The sequence below is a fragment of the Notechis scutatus genome, chromosome 1, assembly GCF_049901735.1.
Source record: "Notechis scutatus isolate UNSWTSFEM ecotype Mainland chromosome 1, rNotScu1.2, whole genome shotgun sequence".
In the NCBI taxonomy this organism is placed as follows: domain Eukaryota; kingdom Metazoa; phylum Chordata; class Lepidosauria; order Squamata; family Elapidae; genus Notechis; species Notechis scutatus.
Genome location: NC_142009.1, coordinates 2827175 through 2843705, shown reverse-complemented (window position 1 = coordinate 2843705; position 16531 = coordinate 2827175). Strand labels below are relative to the sequence as shown.

General features: G+C 47.0%; 1 protein-coding gene across 2 annotated transcripts in view; it reads right to left on the bottom strand.

The window, feature by feature from the left end:
* Window positions 1-16531, bottom strand: part of SLC6A4 (solute carrier family 6 member 4) — a 61023-nt gene that overhangs the window by 9926 nt on the left and 34566 nt on the right. For both annotated transcript variants that reach the window (XM_087955800.1, XM_087955802.1), the window contains 6 exons: window positions 16029-16167; window positions 13556-13690; window positions 7609-7712; window positions 6583-6710; window positions 2725-2837; window positions 1382-1513 (listed from right to left, as the gene is read on the bottom strand). In XM_087955800.1, the coding sequence (XP_087811926.1) occupies window positions 1382-1513; window positions 2725-2837; window positions 6583-6710; window positions 7609-7712; window positions 13556-13690; window positions 16029-16167 (751 nt within the window). The remainder of the gene's footprint in view (window positions 1-1381; window positions 1514-2724; window positions 2838-6582; window positions 6711-7608; window positions 7713-13555; window positions 13691-16028; window positions 16168-16531) is intronic.

The following is a 16531-nucleotide window of genomic DNA, read 5'->3' as shown; positions in this document are numbered from 1 at the left end:
AACTAGGTAATGCCTTGAGCGCTAGGAGGGAGGAGGGAGAGGGGTAAGAGGAAGAGGAAGGAGAAGGAGGAGAAAAAGGAGGAGAAAAAGTGAGGAGGAAGAAGAAAAAGAGGAAGAGGAGGAGGAAGGAAGACGAGGAGGAAGGAGAACAAGAAGAAGGAGCAGAAGGAAGAAGAGGAGGAGGAAGAAGAAGAAGAAGAAGAAGAGGAAGGAGGAGGAAGAGGAGTACAAGGAGAAGGAAGAAGAGAAAGAGAAGAAGAGGAAGAAGATAAGAAGAGGAGGAGTATGAGGAGGAAGAAGAAGAGGAAGATAAGAAGAAGAGGAGGAGGAGGAAGGAGGAGAAAGAAGAAAAAGAAGAAAAGAAGAAGAAGAAGAAGAAGAGAAGAAGAAGAGGAGGAGGAGGAGGAGGAGGAGGAAGAAGAGGGGGAGGGGGAGGAGGGGGCGGGGGAGGAAGAGAAGAAGAAGTGAAAAAGAAGAAAAGGAGTAAAAGGAAGCAGAAGGAGAAGGAAGAGGAAGAGGAAGAGGGAGGAGGAGGAGGAGGAGGAGGAGGAGGAAGAAGAAGAAGAAGAAGAAGAAGAAGAAGAAGAAGAAGAAGAAGAAGAAGAAGAAGAAGAAGAAGAAGAAGAAGAAGAAGAAGAAGAAGAAGAAGAAGGAGGAGGAGGAGGAGGAGGAGGAGGACGAGGAAGAAGAAGAAGAAGAAGAAGAAGAAGAAGAAGAAGAAGAAGAAGAAGAAGAAGAAGGAAGAAGAGGAGGAGGAGGAGGAGGAGGAAGAAGAAGAAGAGGGGGGAGGGAGGAGGGGCGGGGAGGAAGAGAAGAAGAAGTGAAAAGAAGAAAAGGAGTAAAAGGAAGCAGAAGGAGAAGGAAGAGGAGGAGGAGGAGGAGGAGGAGGAGGAGGAGGAGGAGGAGGAGGAGGAGGAGGAGGAGAAGAAGAAGAAGAAGAAGAAGAAGAAGAAGAAGAAGAAGAAGAAGAAGAAGAAGAAGAAGAAGAAGAAGAAGAAGAAGAAGAAGAAGAAGAGAGAGAGGAGGAGGAGGGGAGGAGAAAGAAGAAGAGAAGAAGAAAAGAAGAAAAAGAAAAAGTGAGGGAGAAGAAGAAAAGGAGGAAGAGGAAGAAAGAAGGAAGAGGAAGAGGAGTACGAGAGGAGTAAGAAGAAAGAGGGAGATAAAAGGAGGAGGAGGAGGAGGAAGAAGCGGAAGCAGAAGGAGATTGTTTTCCTTACAGACGTTTCCTTACCCAACTAGGTAACATCATCAGTGTCACAGCAAACAATAACAAACGGTAAACATTGTTTATTTAGCACATGGTTTATATATCCCCCCCCACCCCCCCCACCCCCCATACCCACCTTCCTCCTCCCCCCCAGGGGCCGCATCGGCTACTTACAAAAGTCAGCGTGGACAAAGAGCCCATGAAACACGTCACGATCAAAATCAGCACAAACCATTCCCGCTGTTTGCGCCAGATGTGGGGGAATTCATCCAGGACGCCCGTGATGACCCCCTCCAGGCCCGCAAACTGAGGGGGGAAAAACGTTGGAAGTGGTCAAGGAAAGGAAGAATCGCCTCCAGGAATGGTGGCTGCTTCATCACTGGAGGTTTTCAAGAAGAGACATTTGTCTGAAATTATCTAAGGTCTCCTGTTTGAGCAGGGGGCTGGACTAGAAGACCTCTAAGGTCCCTTTCCAATGTTATTCAATTATTCTATGGAAGGGAGGGAGGGAGGGAGGAAGGAAAGGAAGGTAAAGGGAAGAAAGAAAAAGGGGAATGGAAAAGAGGGAGGGAGGAAGACGAGAAGTCAAGAAAGGAAGAAAGGAAAAGGATAAAGGGAAGAAAGAAAAAGGAGAAAAAGGAAGGAAGGTAAAAGGAAAGAAAGAAAAATGGGAATGGAAAAGAGGGAGGGAAGGAGGAAAGGAGGAAGATGAGAAGTCAAGAGAGGAAGAAAGGAAAATGATAAAGGGAAGGAAAAAATGAGAAAAAGGAAGAAAGGAAGGTAAAGGGACGAAAAAAAAATGGGAATGGAAAAGAGGGAGGGAGGGAAGGAGGAAGGAAGGAAGGAAAATGATAAAGGGAAGGAAAAAATGAGAAAAAGGAAGAAAGGAAGGTAAAGGGACGAAAGAAAATGAGAATGGAAAAGAGGGAGGGAAGGAGGAAAGAAGGAAGATGAGAAGTCAAGAGAGGAAGAAAGGAAAATGATAAAGGGAAAGAAAAAAAATGAGAAAAAGGAAGGAAGGAAGGAAGGTAAAGGGACGAAAGAAAAATGGGAATGGAAAAGAGGAAGGAAGGAAGGAAGGAAGCTAGCTCCGAAGTCCCTTCTAATTCTATTATGCTACATTCAGAACTCCTGCCAACTCTCAGCTGTGCAGTTCCTGGAATTCCAATCCCTAGGATTGGAGGGCCCCTTGGCGGTCATCTAGTCTCACCCCCTGCTCAGTGGAGAAGTCGAAATTTCAATGCGGGCAACGGAGATCCCCCCCCCCCCAGTTCTTGTTCTTAGTCTCTCACCCTTTACTCAGAACCAAATTGCCTAAATCTATTTATTCCAGGGTTTCTCAATGTTGCCGGCTGGGGAATTCTGGGAATTGAAGTCCACGCAGCTTAAAGCTGCCAATGCGTTACATCCGGCGCAAAGCACGCCCTCACCGCAACGGCTGCTACGCCGGTTGAATCCCACCCAGGGTCCCCTCTGACCCCACCCATGAACCCCACCCATCGCCCTCCTCTCCTCACCGTGCTGTCCAGTCCCAGGGTGATCAACATCAGGAAGAAAACAATGGCGAAGAAGGTGGAGGCTGGCATGTTGGCGATGGCCTCGGCGTAGGTGATGAAGAGGAGGCTGGGCCCTGTTTGGTACACCGGAGAGAGAGAAAGGAGTCAGGCCTGCATGTCTGGTCTTGGAGAAGCCCCCTCCTCTCCCCTTCCTCCTCCTCCCCCCTCCTCCTCCTCCTCTTCCTCCTCTCCGGTTTTTCTCTCTTGTTCTTCCAGTGAAGAACCAGATGCTCGAGGTAATGAGGAAGGGAGGAAGGAGAAAAAAGGGGAAAAGGAAGGAAAGGAAAAAGGAAGAGAAAGAAGAACAAATAATTCAAGATAGGAAGGGAGGGGAGGGAGGAAGGAAGGGAGGAAGAGGGAGGGAGGGAGGAGGAGGAAGGAAGGAAGGAAGGAAGGAAGGAAGGAAGGAAGGAAGGAAGGAAGGAAGGAAGGAAGGAAGGAAGGAAGGAAGGAAAGAAGAAAAAAAGGAAAAAGGAAGAGAAGAAGAAAAATAATTCAAGAAAAGGAAAAAGGAGAGGAGGAGGAAGGAAGAAAAAGAAGGAAAAGGAAGAACAAATAATTCAAGATGGGAAGGAAGGAAGGAGAAAGAAGGAAGAAGGAAAGAAAAAAGGAAAAAGGAAGGAAAGAAAAAAATAATAAGAAAAGGAGGAAGAAGGAAAGAAGAACAAATAATTCAAGATGGGAAGAAAGGAAGGAAGCGAAAAAAGGAAGGAAGAAGAAAAAAGAAAGAAAAGAAAAAGGAAGAGAAAGAAGAACAAATAATTCAAGATGGGAAGGAAGGAAGGAAGCAAAAAAAAGGAAGAAGAAAAAAAGAAAGAAAAGAGGAAGAGGAAGAGGAAGAAAGAACAAATAATTCAAGATGGGAAGGAAGGAAGGAAGGAAGCGAAAAAGGAAGAAGAAAAAGAAAGAAAAGAAAAAGGAAGAGGAAGAAGAACAAATAATTCAAGATGGGAAGGGAAGGAAGGAAAAAAAAGAAGGAAGAAGAATAAAGGAAGGAAAAAGAAAAAAAGGAAAAGAAGAACAAATGATACAAAAAAGGAAGGGAGGGAGGAAAAAAAGGAAGGTCTGGAGAGAGAAGGAGGGAGGGAGGAAGGAAAAGGGGAAGGCAGCAGAAGAAAGGGAGGAAAAGAATGGAAGAAAACAAAAGGAGAAAGGAAGAGAAAGAAGAATAAATAATACAGAATGGAAAGAGGGAGCGGGGGGAGGAAGAAAGGAAGGAAATGACGATCCATTTTATGACCTTCATCCTGGCCCGGAAAAGTTTTGCAACAAAAACCTTCACCTGACTTTAATTTCTTTCCCCCTTAAAAATCAAAATCAAAATCAAAAGCCACATTTTTAATTGTTCTCGGTGCTAAACGGGCTTTAGCACAGCAGCCGCATATTCCGTGCAACTGGATATCCCTCCATGTTCATTAATATTATTTTTTAATTGATTTTAAGCAGAGGTGCCCCACCCTTGAACCCATATTCCCAGGCTGGGTTGACATCATCAAGCTACATAAAACAATTAAAATGCAATAAATAAAAAATCTAAACTGGCCATGCTTGAAAGCCCAGCTGACGCATTTCGTAACCAGCAGGAGTTGCCAAATGTTTTCGGGATGCCAACCCCGCTTCCAGAACATGTCGGTCTGGTCCAGCAGCTATGACCAGTGGGGCCAGGGGGTTGCACAGTTGCCAACTCACACATGCTGCTAGCCAAGACGTTTGGCAGGGTGTCCTTTAAGGAGGCCGTGGCAGCAGCCAACCTTGGTCCTTGCGAACCAGGGGGGAAGGCTGGGTTCAATCAGTCAATCGGAATAGAGTTGGAAGGGGCCTCGGAGGTCTTCTAGTCCAACCCCCCGCTCAAGCAGGAGACCCTATACCAGTGGTGGCTAACCTTTTGGGGCTCCTGTGCCAAAAATTGTGCACACGCTTGCGAGCATGCGCTCACATGCCAGCACCCAGAAGGCAATGCAGGCGCCCCCACATGCCCCCTGCGGATGTGCGCACAATCCCCCCACCCCCTCACCTGCCCTGGCCTCACAGCTGATATTCGGTTTCCCAGAGGCTTGAAAAAAGCCCTTGCAAGGTTTGCAGGACGAATAATAGGCCCGTTTCGTCACTTCCGGTATTACAGGAAGTGATGAAATGGGCCTATTATTTGACCTGCAAAGCCTGCAGAGGCTGAAAAAGGCCTCAAACCATCCAAAAATCAGCTGTGAGGCGCATGTGTGCGCAGTGAGGTAAGTTTGCCTGCGGCTTGTGTGCTGGCACAAATGGCTCTGCGTGCCATCCGTGGCAGGTGTGCCATAGGTTCGCCATCACAGCCCTATACTACCTTACACCATTTCAGACAAGTGACTGTCTAATTAATCTCTTTTTAAAAAGCCTCCAGTGATAGAGCACCCACAACTTCTGGTGGCAAGCAGTTCCACTGGTTAATTGTCCTCACTATTAGGAAGTTTTTCCTTAGTTCCTGGTTACTTCTTTCCTTGATGAGTTTCCACCCATTGCTTCTTGTCCTGCCTTCAGGTGCTTTGGAGAATAATTTGACCCCCTCTTCTCTGGGGCAGCCCCTCAAATATAGGAAGACTGCTATCATGTCACCAGAAGTGGGAAGGGACCTTGGAAGGTCTTCTAGTCCATCCCCCTGCTCAAGCAGCTTGCCCTTGGAAGTTGTGGGAGTGTCACCACTTGAGATTTTCAAGAAGAGATTGGACTCCCATCTGTCAGCAATGGTGTAGGGTGTCCCGCTTGGGCAAGGGGTTGGACTAGATGACCTATAAGGTCCCTTCCAACTCTGATTATCTGTTACAAGCAGGAGAACCTAAACCCTTTCAGACAAGTGACTGTCCAGTCTCTTCCTCAAAACCACCAGTGTTGCATCACCCACAACTTCTGGTGGCAAGAAGTTCCACTGGTTAATTGTCCTCCCTGTTAGGAAGTTTCTCTTTAATTCCAGGTTGCTTCTCTCCTTGTTCAGTTTCCATCCGTTGCTTCTTGTCCTGCCTTCAGGTACTTTGGAGAATCGCTTGACTCCTTCTTTGGGGCAGCCCCTCAAATACTGGAAGGTTGCAATCATGTCTCCCCTAATTCTTATTTTCTTTAGACTAGCCAAACCCAATTCCTGCAATCTTTCTTCATATGTTTTTGCCTCCAGGCCTTCAGTCATTTCATTGCTCTTCTCTGCACTTTTTCCAAAGTCTACAAACCATCCTGGAAAACTCAGCAAGGATGTAAACCTGGGATGTCCAATCTTGGCCACTCGAAGACCTGTGGACTTCAAGTTGAACTCCACAACTTGAGTTGAAGTCCACAAGGTCTTCCAGTTGGCCAAGGGTGGCCACTCCTGAGGTAAAAAGTCTTCCAGTTGGCCAAGGCTGGCCCCTCCTGTGGTAAAAAGTCTTCCAGTTGGCCAAGGCTGGCCACTCCTGAGGTAAAAAGTCTTCCAGTTGGCCAAGGCTGGCCCCTCCTGTGGTAAAAAGTCTTCCAGTTGGTCAAGGCTGGCCCCTCCTGTGGTAAAAAGTATTTCAGTTGGCCAAGGCTGGCCACTCCTGAGGTAAAAAGTCTTCCAGTTGGCCAAGGCTGGCCACTCCTGAGGTAAAAAGTCTTCCAGTTGGCCAAGGCTGGCCACTCCTGAGGTAAAAAGTCTTCCAGTTGGCCAAGGCTGGCCACTCCTGAGGTAAAAAGTCTTCCAGTTGGCCAAGCCTGGCCACTCTTGAGGTAAAAAGTCTTCCAGTTGGCCAAGCCTGGCCACTCCTGAGGTAAAAAGTCTTCCAGCTGGCCAAGCCTGGCCACTCCCGAGGTAAAAGAAACCCAGATACTGGGTCTTACCAGTATCTTTTGCAACCTCTGAAACGGGCTGTTTCCTCATCTCTGCCATGTAGCCCAGCACTGTGAAGATGACGAATCCTGCCAGGAAACTCGTGAAGCAGTTGATGGCACTGGTAATCAGGGCATCTCTGCAATGAGAACCCAAAAACCACATTCAGCATCGGAGGGCTGTGTGTGGCACTGGAGGCTTCTTGCCCCATGGCCTCTTCCAACTCAAGGGGGAGCAGAAGGGACATCGGAGAGGGCCAGAGTAGCCGGGGATGTGAAACTGAGGCTATCACGCTGGGGAGGAATAACAGAGTTACAGAAGAATAGAATAGAATAGAATAGAATAGAATAGAATAGAATAGAATAGAATAGAATAGAATAGAATAGAATAGAATAGCAGAGTCGGAAGGGACCTTGTAGGTCATCTAGTCCACCCATCCCCGCCCAAGAAGGAGACCCTACTACACCATTTCTGACAGATGAAGTGAAGGACCTTTGGTACAGTAGTCCTCGACTTACACCCATTTGTTTCATGACCCTTTGAAGCTACAACAGGGCTGAAAAAAGTCCTGGGGTCACATGATTTTTTGTGACCTTCCTAGCTGGCTTTAGGAAGAGAAAGAGAGTGAGAGAGGGAGGGAGGGAGGGAGGAAAGAAGAAAGAAAAAGAAAGAGAGAGAAAGAAAGAAAGAAAGAAAGAGAAAGAAAAAGAAAGAAGGAAGGAAAGAAAGAAAGAAGAAAGGGAAAGAAAGAAAGAAAGAAAGAAAGAAAGAAAGAAAGAAAGAAAGAAAGAAAAGAAAGAAAGAAAGAAAGAAAGAAAAAGAAAGAAAGAAAGATGATAGATAGATGATAGATAGATAGATAGATAGATAGATAGATAGATAGATAGATAGATAGATAGATAGATAGATAGAGATAGAGATAGATGATAGATTGATTGCTTGCTCGATCTCTCGCCCTTCTGAAGAAGTTTTTCTGGTCTCCCCATCCCATTTTCCCCCCTGAAGTCTTTTACTTCCTTCACCCGCAAGCGACTTACTGATAGCAGTTGTTGTGGAACTTGTTGTAGCTTGCAAAAGCCAGGAGGACCCCGAATCCAGGCCCGAGGGAGAAGAAGATCTGGGCCGCTGCATCCACCCACACCTAAAGACACAAACCGACAAAGCACAGCCGCACCAACAGTCTGTGAAAAGAGCTGCAATGATGGAAGGCCCTGTCCGAACGGCTTCGACCCATCCTGGGACCACCTCTCCTTTTCCTGCTCCAGGCAGGAAAGTCCTCCTTCCCGCTACTACGACCATTTTCAGGATCCGATATGGGAATAATTTATTTGAGCACTGGTACTTTTATCGGGGATCATGAACCCCATCTCCTTTTATTTTACTTCAAATTCAGTTGGCTGTCTTGAAGGGCTCTGGTGGTACAGTGGTTAGAGTGCAGCATTGCAGGCTAAACTCTGCCCACAGCTAGGAAGTTCGATCCTGACCGGCTCCAGATCAACTCAGCCTTTCGTCTTTTGAGGTGGGTAAAACGAGGACCTAGATTGTTGGGGGCAAGAGGCTGACTCTGCTTAGAGAGGACTGTAAAGGAATTGTGAAGCAGTATATAAGTCTAAGTGCTTAGTGCTATGGCTCGGGGAGGAAGGAAGGAAGGAAGGAAGGAAGGAAGGAAGGAAGGAAGGAAGGAAGGAAGGAAGGAAGGAAGAAAAAGGAAGGAAGATAGGAAAGGAAGGCGGGAAAGAAGGAAGAAAGAAAGAAGGAGGAAGGAAGGAAAGGAAAGAAGGAACAAAAAAGGAAGGAGGAAGGAAGGAAGTATGGAAGGAAGGAAGGAAGAATGGAAGGAAGGAAGAAGGAAGGAAGGAAGATAGGAAAGGAAGGAGGGAAAAAAGGAAGAAAGAAAGCTGGAAGGAAGGAAAGGAAAGAAGGAACAAAAAGGAAGGAAGAAGGAAGGAAGCATGGAAGGAAGGAAGGAAGGAAGGAAGAAAAGTGGAAAAGGAAGGAAGAATGGAAGGAAGGGAAAGGAAGGAGAAGAAGAAAGGAAAGAAGGAAGAAAAAGAAGGGAAGGAAGGGAAGGAAAGAAGGAACAAAAAGGAAGGAAGAAGGAAGGAAGTATGGAAGGAAGGAAGGAAGAAAAAGGAAGGAAGAATGGAAGGAAGGGAAAGGAGGGAAGGAAGAAGGAAGGAAGGAAGGAAAATGAGGGGAATGAAGGGAGCCATAGTGGCGCAGTTGTTACAATGCAGCATTGCAGGCTAACTCTGCCCACTGCCAGCAGTCCGATCCTGACCGGTCCAGGTTGACTAAGCCATCCATCCTTTCAAGGTCCGTAAAATGAGGACCCCGATTGTTGGGGGCTGACTCTGAAAACCCCTTAGAAGGACCTGCAAAGCACTGTGAAGCGGTTTATAAGTCTAAGGCCTGTTGCTACTACGGTTCGTTTAGTTTAGTTTATTGTCATCGCACCTCGTACAACAAAATTAAATACCATCTTCAGTGTACATTAACAGCTTTATTGTTCCACAGGACGTTACCCAGGGGACTGAGATAAAGTGTATTTTTTATTTTTATTTATTGATCTCTATCTGGCTATTATTATTTTTACAAACAATTCTGTCAGGTTTCCAAGTGATTAAATCCATTTAAAAAAAGAAAAGAACAAAGTCCATCTTCCGAAACCTTTTCCCCCCATGACTGCCACAGAGAAAATAAGAAAAAATAATATATACTAAGCCTAACTAAAATGTCTTCACGTATGTCAATTTTGGGCTTGACAAATTCAGGATGGGGAACATACCTAAAACTCCTTCTAGCACTGATGATGCAACCTAGAAGGGTCATGAAATGTCTGCAAAGAAACCACCAAGTTCAGAGAGCACCAAAGATGCCACAATACTTTTCCTCCTCCTCCTCCTCCTCCTCCTCCTCCTCCTCCTCCTCCTCCTCCTCCTCCTCCTCCTCCTCCTCCTCCTCCTCCTCCTCCTCTCCTCCTCCTCCTCCTCCTCCTCATCATCATCTCTGAAAAGCTCAATATCCTTGAAGCCTTAACACTGAAATAGACTCCATGGACCTTCTTGAAGGAACTCCTTATTTCTGCTTTTCTAAACCCAACCTGTCCCTTTTCCCTCTTTCCTGGAGAGAGCCAAATGCTGCCTGGGTGCAAATAGGAGAAACTTCCTGACAGTGAGAACAATTAACCAGTGGAACGACTTGCCACTAGAAGTTGGGGGTGCTCCATCGGTGGAGGTTTTGAAGAAAAGACAGTCCACAATAATAACAGTGTCTAACTTTGGCAACGTTAAGGCTTGCGGACTTCAACTCCCAGAATTCCCAGTCAGCTTTAAGGCTTGTGGACTTCAACTCCCAGAATTCCCAGTCAGCTTTAAGACTTGTGGACTTCAACTCCCAGAATTCCCAGCCAGCGTTAAGGCTTGTGGACTTCAACTCCCAGAATTCCCAGTCAGCTTTAAGGCTTGTGAATTCCCCAGTCAGCTTTAAGGCTTGTGGACTTCAACTCCCAGAATTCCCCAGTCAGCTTTAAGACTTGTGGACTTCAACTCCCAGAATTCCCCAGTCAGCTTTAAGGCTATGGACTTCAACTCCCAAGAATTCCCCAGTCAGCTTTAAGACTTGCGGACTTCAACTCCCAGAATTCCCCAGTCAGCTTTAAGGCTTGTGGACTTCAACTCCCAGAATTCCCCAGTCAGCTTTAAGGCTTGTGGACTTCAACTCCCAGAATTCCCTAGTCAGCTTTAAGGCTTGTGGACTTCAACTCCCAGAATTCCCAGCCAGCTTTAAGGCTTGTGACTTCAACTCCCAGAATTCCCCAGCCAGCTTTAAGGCTTGCGGACTTCAACTCCCAGAATTCCCCAGTCAGCTTTAAGGCTTGTGGACTTCAACTCCCAGAATTCCCCAGCCAACGTTAAGGCTTGTGGACTTCAACTCCCAGAATTCCCCAGCCAGCCATGTCCACAAATCTTAACGTTCCCAAAGTTGGACACCCCTAGTGTAAGGTCTCCTGCTCAAGCTAGGGGCTTGGACTAGATGACCTTCAAGGTCTCTTCCAACTCTCTTATTTTCTATCTCGGCTGGTCCAGGAGCACCCGGGGACTTTGCAGCCAGATGGGACCGATTACGATCTGCTCCTTCCTCACTTCAGAGCTAGTCGGCACAATAGCAAAGATTTTTTATTACTTTTAGGCTGTTACCTGAGTCTTATTACAGCCGCGCTTTTGATCAAATAACAGCCTGTTTTCATTTCCTCTTGAACCCTCCCTATCAGCCATCCGGCTGGCGAATATTAGAATATCTAATCTTGCTGGTGGCTGAATTTATTACTTAAATTGAGGGCCTGGATCTTTTCCCCCCGTGCAAAATTTTTATAACTCAGCGTGGGAAAGGGCCCATTAAACCTCAGAGATTTTGCAATTATTATTATTTTTTTGGCAGGTCAAAGCACAGATAAATCAGATTTTGCTGCGGCTCGTGCGCCAACTGGTTTTACCAAAGAAACAGTGGTTGTTGTTTTTTAAACCAATAAATAGTACGGGATATGTGATTTTTATTTTTATTTTTTCCTTGTTAAGGTTGCAGATTGATCAGCCCAGGTACGAACTGCATTGACATATGCATAAAGGAGGGAAGGAAAAAGGGAGGAAAAAAGGAAGAGAGAAGAAGACAGAGGAAGGGAGCAAGGAAGGAAAGAAGGAAGGAAAAAAGGAGAAAAGGAAGAGAGAAGACGAAGGAAGGAAGGAAGGAAGGAAGGAAGGAAGGAAGGAAGGAAGGAAGGAAGGAAGGAAGGAAGGAAGGAAGGAAGGAAAAAGGAAGGAAGGAAAGAAGGAAGAAAGAACAAGACAGGAAGGAAGGAAGAAAGGAAAGACCTAAGAAAGGAAGGAAGGAAAAAGGAAGACAGAGGAAGGAAGGAAGGAAGGAAGGAAGGAAGGAAGGAAGGAAGGAAAAGAAGAAAGAAGGAAAGAAGGAAGAAAAGAAGAAAAGAAAGACGGAAGGAAGGAAGGAAGGAAGGAAGAGAGAGAGAACAAGACAGAGGAAGGAAGGAAAAAAGGAGAGGAAGAAGGTGGGAGGGAGGGAGGGAAGGAAGGCAGGAAAGCAGGAATATTATACAGGTGGTCTTCCATGTACAACAATTCGTTTAATGACTGTTCAAAGTGAAAAAAGTGACCGAGGACCGTTTTTCACACTTATGACCATGGTAGCATCCGAGGGGGGGTGTCACACAATCCCCCTTTTGCAACCTTCCGACCAGCAAAGTCAATGGGGAAGCCGGATTCACTTAACAACCGTGTGACTCACTTAACAACTGCGGTGATTCACTTAACAACTTCAGCAAGCAAGGTCATAAAATGGGGGCACAGGTTGATTGTCCCCACTGTTAGAAAAAATTCCTCCTTATTTCCAGATTGAATCTCTCTTTGTTCAGTTTCCATCCATTATTCCTTGTCTGGCCTTTGGGTGCTTTGGAGAATAGCTTGACCCCTTCCTCCTCTCTGGGGCAGCCCCTCAAATATCGGAAGGCTGCTCTCCTGTCTCCCCTGGTCCTTCTCTTCACTAGACCAGCCAGGCCCAGTTCCTGCAACCGTTCTTCATATCTTTTAGCCTCCAGTTCCCTCATCATCCTGGTTGCTCTTCTCTGCACTTTTTCTAGAGTCTCAACATCTTTTTTATAATATGGTGACCAAAACTGGATGCAGGACTCTAGGTGTGGCCTTACTAAGGCTTTATAGAGTGGTATAGAGTGGATGAGATAGATGACCTTAAAAATCCCACCCAGCTCTTACCCTCACCCCTTCCTAGTCTTCAGAAGTTGTGGGAGCTTCATCCCTGGAGGCTTTCAAGAAGAGACTGGACTACCATCTGTCAGAAATGATGCAGGGTCTCCTGCTTGGGTTGGAGGGTTGGAGTGCATGACCTCCAAGGTCCCTTCCAACTTGTTATTCTGTTCTGTTAAGTGTTGATGCCACTTTATAAGGCCTTGATAAGGCCAATCCCGGAATCCTGCACCCAAGTTTGGTTGCCACAATATAAAAAAAGATGTTGAGACTCTAGAAAGAGTGCAGAGAAGAGCAACAAAGAGGATTAGGGGACTGGAGGCTAAAACCTACGATGGACGGTTGCAGGAACAAGGTATGGTTAGTTTAATGAAAAGAAGGACTAGGGGTGACATGATAGCAGCCTTCCAACATCTCAGGGGCTGCCCCAAAGAAGAGGCAGTCAAGCCATTCTTCAAAGCCCCAGAAGGCAGGACAAGAAGCAACGGATGGAAACTAACCAAGGAGAGAAGCAACCTGGAATTAAGGAGAAACTCCCTAATAGTGAGGACAATTAACCAGTGGAACAGCTGGCCACTAGAAGTTGTGGGTGATCCAACACTGGAGGTTTTTGAAAAGATGTTGGATCACCATTTGTCCTTTTAGGGAAGTTCTGCAGCTGAACTTAGTGAACCTGGCAAAGTTTGAGAGGGCGGCAGCTGATGCATTGATGTGTCATGCATGATGTGTCTTTCCCTCACAACACAACCTTCTCTCAACACTAATCTGGAGGAGGAGGAGAAGAAAAACAACCCTGGGAAGGTTGGGGTTGAAAGGCCACTAAAGAGCAACTCCCGAAAGGGAATTGTGCAACCATCCTTAGTCACTTCTTCATCATCATCTCACCGGAAGCCCTTTTGGCTAATCAGACGGTCATGTCAACTGTTGGCGAATCCAGAAAAAGGAACAGAATACAGAACAGAGGTGGAAGGGATCTTGTAGGTCATCTAGTCCCAGGGTAAGTCTGAATGGTCGCTAAGCAAAATGTTGCGATGGTCGTAAGTGAAAAACGGTCGTAAGTCACTTTGTCCCAGTGCCGTGATCACTTTGCGCAGTCGGTAAATGAATCGTTGTAAGTGGGAGGGGGGAACGATCTGCATTTGGAAAAAAGGAGCGCTGGGATTGACGGAACGATTGATCTACGATCGGGGTGGAGCTGTGGACTTACGTGAGTCGTGAGAAGTTTCTGCCAGTCGGGCTGCAGGTAGTAAAGGACCCCCTTCCAGGCTCCAGGTAAGGTAGCTCCACGGATCAAGAGGATGAGGAGGATGGCGTAAGGGAAGGTGGCCGTCACCCAGACCACCTAGGAGGAGAAGCAGTGGAGAAGACATTGGCTGAAGAAGGTTGATATGAAGGTTGATAATCAAGGTTCTCCACCAAGAATGGGAACTCATGGTCCATCTACCTGGTGGAGAAACCTCTCTGTTCATGAATGGAGCTCCTTGGGCTTTACTACCTGTAGGAGGGGAGGCGATCAGACTTGGCCCCTTGAAGACCAGTGAACCTCAACTCCCAGCATCAAGGTCCTCCGCCAAGAATGAAAACTCATGGTCCATCTGCCTGGTGGAGAAACCTCTCTGCTCTTGAACGAAGCTCCTCAGAGTTTACTACCTGTAGGAGTGGAGGTGTTCAGACTTGGCCCCTTGAAGACCTGTGGACTTCAACTCCCAGAATCAAGGTCCTCCATCAAGAATGGGAACTCATGGTCCATCTGCCTGGTGGAGAAGCCTCTCTGCTCTTGAGTGAATCTCCTCAGAGTTTACTACCTGTAGGAGGTGTTCAGACTTGGCCCCTTGAAGGCCTGTGGACTTCAACTCCCAGAATTCTTGAGCAACTTAGTGACTCTGATGGCCTGGAGATCTTCAGATGCTTGATGACTATCGATCCGAGATGATGTAGTACAACCATGGCAACTTCAAGACTTGTGGACTTCAAGTCCCAGAATTTCCCAGCCTTGAAGAGGGGTGGACTTCAACTCAGTATGCTGGCTGGGGGGATTCTGGGAGTTGAAGTCCATAAGTTTCAAGTTGGCCAAGGTTGGAACTCACGGTGTAGGTAGGTAGAACTTCTTCCAGCCTCTTCTGCACTTAGGATGCTATCCTGAGATGCAGAGACTTTGAACTAATTTTGGTTGGGGGGCAAGTGGAGTTCGATGACTCCTATCTTAAGGGGTCAGTTTGGTTTTCAGGGGGACATGTGCACCCCGATCATGGCCCCCTAGGCAGAAGTATCAAGGGTTGATGTCCATGGGGGATTTGGCCTTCAGAGAGTCATCATCCAATTTAAATTGGACAACTGTTGAGTCTTCGAGACCGGTAGGGAGGAAGGAAAAGAGAAGAGGAAAAGAAAAAGGGAGGAAGGAAGATTAGAAGAAAGGAAGATGACAAAGGAAGATGGACAAAGAGGAGAAGGAAGGGAGGGAGGGAAGAAGGAAAAGAGAAGAGGAAAAGAGAAAGGGAGGAAGGAAGATTAGAAGAAAGGAAGATGACAAAGAGGAGAAGGAAGGGAGGGAGGGAGGAAGGAAAAGAGAAGAGGAAAAGAAAAAGGGAGGGAGGAAGATTAGAAGAAAGGAAGATGGACAAAGAGGAGAAGGAAGGGAGGGAGGGAAGAAGGAAAAGAGAAGAGGAAAAGAGAAAGGGAGGAAAGAAGATTAGAAGAAAGGAAGATGACAAAGGAAGATGACAAACAGGAGAAGGAGGGAGGGAGGGAAGGGAGAGAGGGAGGAAGAAAAAGAGAAGAAGGAAAAGAGAAAGGGAGGAAAGAAGATTAGAAGAAAGGAAGATGACAAAGGAAGATGGACAAAGAGGAGAAGGGAGGGAGGGAAGGAGGGAGGGAGGAAGGAAGGAAAAGAAGGAAGGGGAAGAGAAGAGAATAGGAAAAGAAAACGGAGGGAGGAAGATGAGAAGGAAGGAAGGGGAGAAAGGGGAGAAAGAAAATGAGGGAGAAAAGGGAAAGGGAGAAAGAGGGAAAGAAAGAATAATTGAAGGAAAGAAAGAAGGAAGGAAAAATGGGAAAGGGAAAAGAGAAGGAAGGAGGGGAAAGGGAAAAAGAGGAAAGGGAAGGGAGGGAAGGACAAAGGAAGGAAAGGAAGGAAGGAGAACAGAAGAGAATAGGAAAGGTGAAGGAGGGAGGAAGAGGAGAAGGAAGGAAGAGGAGAAAGGGACAAAGAGGAGAAGGAAACAAGGGAGGGAGGGAAGGGAAAAGGGAAAAGAGAGATGGGAAGAATAATTGAAGGAAGGAAGGAAGGAAAGAAAGAAAGAAAGAAAGAAACAAGAAGGAAAGAAAGAAAGAAAAGGGGAAGGGGAAAGGGGAAGGGGAAGGAAAGGGGGAAAAAGAGAAGGAAGGAAAGAAGGAAGGAAGGAAAACGGGAAAGGGAAAAAGAGGAGAAGGAAGGGAGGAAGGAATGGAGGAGGATAGAGGTCCTATCATCCCACGGGCCTCGTACCTGTCCAATTGGGCCAGCCAATCCATGCCACCCCAGACTCCATAAAGTCCCACGTAGTCCTTCCTTTGGGGAGGGGGAGGTCTTTCCCCCAGGACCCAGAAGGAGGAAGAGGCCCCTTTCGTTTGGACCCCAAGCCCCTGTCCTCTCTGCCTCTCTCCCTCCCACCCCTCCTCCTCCTCCTCCTCTCCTTCTTCACCTTTCCAGATGTTTTGACCCCTTTCCAGATGCTGAAGTAGACAATGGTGAAGATGAAGAGCAGGCAGAGGGTGAGCTGCCAGCTGATGCCCCCGAGGTCCTCCAGGCCATTCGCTCGGTGGAGCTGCAGAACGTGGCGGCTGAAACGGAGAATAAGAGGCAGGAGGGCTGGGTCAGCATCCACGGGCTCTTCAAAGGGAGGGAAAGAGGGAGGGAAGGAAAAAGGAGAGGAGAAAACAGAGGGAGGGAGGGAGAGGGAAGGAAGGAAGGAAGGAAGGAAGGAAGGAAGGAAGGAAGGAAGGAAGGAAGGAAGGAAGGGGAGAAGGGACAAAGAAGACAGAAGAAGGAAGGAAAAGGAAGGAAGGAAAAGAAGGAAAGAAGGACGGAAGGAAAAAGGAGAGGAGGGAGGCAGAAGGGAGGGAGGGAGGAAGGCAGACAGGAAAGCATGAAGGAAGGAAGGGAGGAGGGAGGGAGGGAGGGAGGGAGGGAGGGAGGAAGGAAGGA